The following is a 4,993-nucleotide window of genomic DNA, read 5'->3' on the forward strand; positions in this document are numbered from 1 at the left end:
GCATTGAAGTAGCCAGAGGTAGTACAGTGCTGACCACAGTCTTCTGGGTCCTGTATGCTGCTGAAAACACACGGCAGACATTCTGAAGGTGTTCTCTGATTGATAATTCGTCCCTTGTCCAATGATAAAAATAATGGCCATTCTCTACATGGCTGCTGTACCACACGAGCGAACCCCTGTGTTTTCAGAGCAGAGGGAAAGCCACTCAGCACAGCGGTATACAGGACCTGAAAGATCGCAGTCAGCACTGTAGTAGCTCCTGGCTCCTCTTCTCTTGAGGAGCTAAGGGCACTGCTGGTGCCTGCCCTTTTTCAGGTATGACAGATACCAGAGTCCTCGCTGGGTGCTGTCATCCCTCCCATCAGCCACTGTATCTTGTAGTGAGATAACGGTTAGTGGGATAAACAGTTACTTTTTTTTTTTTCCTAGAGTAGAGAAAAGTACCACCAATCTTTTTAGTCAGTAAGTCAGGGGGAGGCTTTCTACCGTGTTTCCCCGAAAATAAGACACTGTCTTATATTTTTTTGGGGCTCAAAAAAACACACTAGGTCTTATTTTCGGGGTAGGTCTTATTTTTTTTAAAATGTACAACAATCCAAAATTAATGCAAATCCAAATCGGCAAAGTTAAGAATAGGGTGATCAGGGCAATCAGAGGTGCCGTACCTTTCCAAGAGCAATTTGGTAACCAACCGCTGGCCAGAATGAGCGAAGCGCGCTATCACTATCGGTTCCTCATAGGCGGAGTGAATTTGGTATCACTCCGCCTGTGACTGGAGCCGGCGCTATAGATGAAGCGTCAGCTTATGCGGCTCTGCTCCCTGCGCTACCGCCTCACTTCCTCTAGGGCTGGGTTCGTTGGCACCGCCGATTTTCTCCCGCCTTTCCCGCGGCTCTTCAAATTTCCCCTTATGCCACCACCGGCCCTGGGAATGGTCACAACTAGGTCTTATTTTTGGGGGTAAGTCTTATATTTTAGCAATTCCCAAAAATAGTACTAGGTCTTATTATCGGGGTAGGTCTTATTTTCGGGGAAACAGGGTAACAGGGAGCAGCAATAAAAAATGTTGAAGGTTCTAAACCTTCCCTACTTGATCCAAAACAAAAAACGTTTTGCTGGAGTTCTTCTTTAAAGGCATGTTGTTACCCCTGCAATGACATGGAGACGTTTAAATACATTTTGAAACTGTGCATCTCCTGCTGTAAAATGTTGCTAAAAGCCATCACACATAAACCGTGGAAAATATTAATATTGAAGTTTATTTTGCCCTAAGGTCTAACCTAATCTCATTTTTCTTGGCACAGCATACTATAAATATCAGTTGTCTGTGTATTCCTAGGAAAAACTCTGTAAAGGACACAGTAAAGCGTTCATATTTCAGAGCTGGAATTATTTCATAACCTTATCAAATAGCAGCAGTAAAACACTTCTGAATCTTAAAGAGGTATTTTCTTTTCTCATTTTGAGCTTGTTCACAGCACTGACAGTGCGTTCCAGAGCGGTTAGCTATTCTGTTCTGTTTCCATTCTGGGGTGGGAGGGAGTGTGGCGGTGCATTGAAGGTCCAGTGCGATCGGAAAAAATAGTGCATGCAGCTTTTTTTCCAATCGCACAGGACCAGAATGCAGGCATTGATGAGCCACGTGTTCTGTTGCCGGCGATCACATGCCCCCTCCTGCCCCAGGACACAGGGGGAGTTTAGTATGTGATAGAGCGGTGTGATCAAGCCATTTAAGTTGATTTTGCTTTGATTTTTGTCTTTACAAGTATCAAACTGGCTATATTTTTGCTTTAGTGGTTCAGTTTTACTTAGGGCTCTTTCACACCATATGTGTTGCACTCCACCTATCTTGCCAAGGCATAGATAAGGCAATTTAGTTTACTTTCTAGGAGTTCCACCTTTTTATTTAAACAAAATGCACACTTCATAAAAATATTTGAGATCTGACTGTTTTATTTTACACCTTAAGTAGCAGTCTAATATGAAACATGGTCAGAAAGGTAAACGTTAACCTTTTTAACAGCTTTGTGCTGTAGTGGTGTCCACTGAGAAAAACTAGGACATGCTCCATTATTTTTGGCGTGGCAGGACGCGATGCACTACACCACATCGCAATGCACTGCTATAGATAAAGATAATCGAAATGTCATTTGGTGGCATTTCAATAAAGTTGAAAAAGGGGGAAATAGTAAACAGTAAGTTGCGTCATTTGCAACGCATTGGCAACACTTCCTTCACAGCGCACACAAGGAGCTGCTGTAGAATGTGGCCACAAGCCATTATTGTGACTACTGTGAACAGAAAGAAACAATGTTTATTTTGTTTTGCAGGTTGCCTGAAAGTTTTCCAGACCTGGAAAGCCTGACATGTCTATCTATTAATGATATCTCGCTGCAGGCACTTCCAGAAAACATTGGGAAGTAAGTATGTCAGACAATGTTCATCTTGTTTTCTCCCAGACAAATTAATCACGTCATAAAACAAGTGTGGCTGTGTCGCGTCTTCTCTTCATACAAGAGATGCCAGGCTGTTGTAGTGTTGTTAAATAGGATCGCTAAATAAATGCACGTCTGGAGCAACATAACTGCTTAGTCACTGCTACTCTAATGGTTTGTAGCAGAACATATTCACATTATGATCATGCTGGATAAATAGGCAGTCTATTGCAGAGTACAGCTCTTACAAATGGAACTGAATCCCACTTCTCATCTTTTACTTACTGATTATGTTTGTTGCCAAGGGCTTGTGTGCTTGTTTAATAAAACAAAAGCTTTAAAATTTCATGAGCAAAGAGGTGCATGGGTCTCTGTAAAGGTGAACTTATGAACCATTTTTAACATGTCACAGAAGCGGGTGTTCATGAAAAGCGAATCCAGTTTTAACAGCTAGGCGCAGAGAAAGATATGAAAAGAGTAGTTGCTTTGGATACTGCTTAATGTCAATTTTTCTTTTACTCAGTATAATAGAATAGAATAAATAAAATCGATGGACTAGACCCAATGTGGGATTTCTAGGTTAGTTAAGAATTGTGTGTGCATAGCAGTTTGCTTTTATAATGTCCATTAGTAAATGTGTTTTAACATGTTTCCATACATTTGCAAAGCATGCTATGGTGCGTTTGCATGTGTGTGGAGTATATGTTTACTACAAATATACCATTCCAACAGACAGTTTAGAAAAAGGGAAGTTCCACTCTAAAGTAAGGAAGTGAAGGGCCCCATTGAACAAAAAAATCAAGGCCCTGCATATCATTAAGGTGATGTTCCCCACCTTCTGGTGCTTTTATTTATACAACAATTACTCATCTGAAGTGTAGAAAATAATTTCCTGCTGTAAACTTCATGCGTAATTTGAAGGAAACTGCACAAGTGTGAAAGGAACTTAATAAATGTTGGTAAAAAAATGTGTGTCTTTTCATGTAACGATATGCATTTTTATGCTGCAAATACTATTTTTATAATGCACAAACTCAAATTCAACCCAAACATTTTGGTTTAGTTCTGGTAGTGTGGGGAAAAGATAGGACATCTGTCAGGTGTTTATATGTAGTCTGTGCCTCCACTGAGGACATTTTACCTCCCTTTTTGTTCGAACAGAAAGCATTAGGAAATCGTTTCAAGAGAGCCACAGACTGCAAAAAAACACTTCTTTCATTAACTGCTTCCCGTCCAGCGGCCATACATAAATGCCTATAAGATGCGGGTGGGCGTTTTAAAACGTCCTTCCCCGCCTCCACTCGTGCGCGCCTTCCAGCGCACTCACAAGTGGGAAAACTGCTGAAATTTCAAACAGCCAGCGATGACTGTTTAAATACAAGTGTTCCAGCGGCTATAGAGCCGCCCGATCGCTTGTATTTTGTATGTGGGTGTGCGGCCCCCTCCTCCACCACCGCTGCCGCCAGTACCGATCGCGAGCTCCGCTGTGCCCGGTGCAGGCCTGCTCTGTGTTCGGAGATAAGTACATTTTCCCCAGTCATCTTCCAGGACAGCCATCGAGATATAGGCTCCGCCTGCCTGCAACAGGAAACACATCAACCACATTAAATAAATAGACTCCTCCTTCCATCCCAAGTCAGTTTTTTTGTGTTTCCGTCGGCTACACAGGGACATCGTAATGTTTGTTATTTTAAGGGCTCATGTTTGTTTGCCTTAGGGCTGAGCCTTACCCTACTATGCATTTGGACCTACTCCAGGGTTACCTGCTGCAGTGCATATAGGGATTCCCTATCGGACCCCCACCCGATTCTTGGCCAAGGTTCCCTTCCGTCACTCAGGGAAGGCAACCATCCTCCTGCACGTGAGTAGGCGCCAGATGGTGGCCCCCCCGGGTGTACAGCAGTGGCAAGGTGTGATGACCTGGAGTGTGCGGTGCCCCTGTGGTGGACAGCAGTCTGGTAACAACAGGGGCAGCATGGAGGTACGGGGAGGCTGAGGAGCCCAGGGTCCCAAATGCCTAGGAGCATATCGGGCACTTACCGGTCGGTAGGGGGAGCGGTGACAGTCGGCGGCAGTATGGGGGTGTTGGTCCTCGCGCGGAGCGCTGCACCGTTTCTTGGGCTCATACTGGCTTCCCTATTTGGGGAATGAAGGCCGTGGATGCGGCGGGTGACGTCACTGAGGTGCGCCGGCGCCACGCGGCGTGCGCACCGCGTCATAGGTGACGCGCTTCCGGTGCGCCACTTCCGGTTTTTCGTCCTCAGCCTCGAGCCGGAGACATAAGGAGCTGAGAGCTCCCAGATGGCAGCAGACGCCACTCGGCCACGACTAACTAGGTCAGCAGCTGTACACCGTAACCGACCTAGACCACATACGGCCGGTGGGGACGTCAGGAGAGGGCCGATAGCGTCGTCAGGCAGTGAGTTGCAGTAATGCCCACAGATGCCGGACCGGGTGCTGCTGCTCCAGATCTGGGAGAGCATGGCACAGGCGCTAAGGTAGGCGAGTTTTTTATGGAAATTCTCCCCTTGCCTTTACCCGCTTGCATTGGGGGCCTG

General features: G+C 45.4%; 1 protein-coding gene across 1 annotated transcript in view; it reads left to right on the plus strand.

Moving 5' to 3' along the window:
- LRRC1 (leucine rich repeat containing 1) overlaps positions 1–4,993 on the plus strand; it is a 124,086-nt gene that overhangs the window by 59,355 nt on the left and 59,738 nt on the right. Inside the window, exon 5 of the mRNA XM_018558871.1 lies at positions 2,331–2,420. Coding sequence (XP_018414373.1) covers positions 2,331–2,420 — 90 coding nt within the window. The remainder of the gene's footprint in view (positions 1–2,330; positions 2,421–4,993) is intronic.

This window comes from Nanorana parkeri, unplaced genomic scaffold (genome assembly GCF_000935625.1).
Source record: "Nanorana parkeri isolate BGI_ZX_2015 unplaced genomic scaffold, ASM93562v1 scaffold364, whole genome shotgun sequence".
Lineage (NCBI taxonomy): Eukaryota > Metazoa > Chordata > Amphibia > Anura > Dicroglossidae > Nanorana > Nanorana parkeri.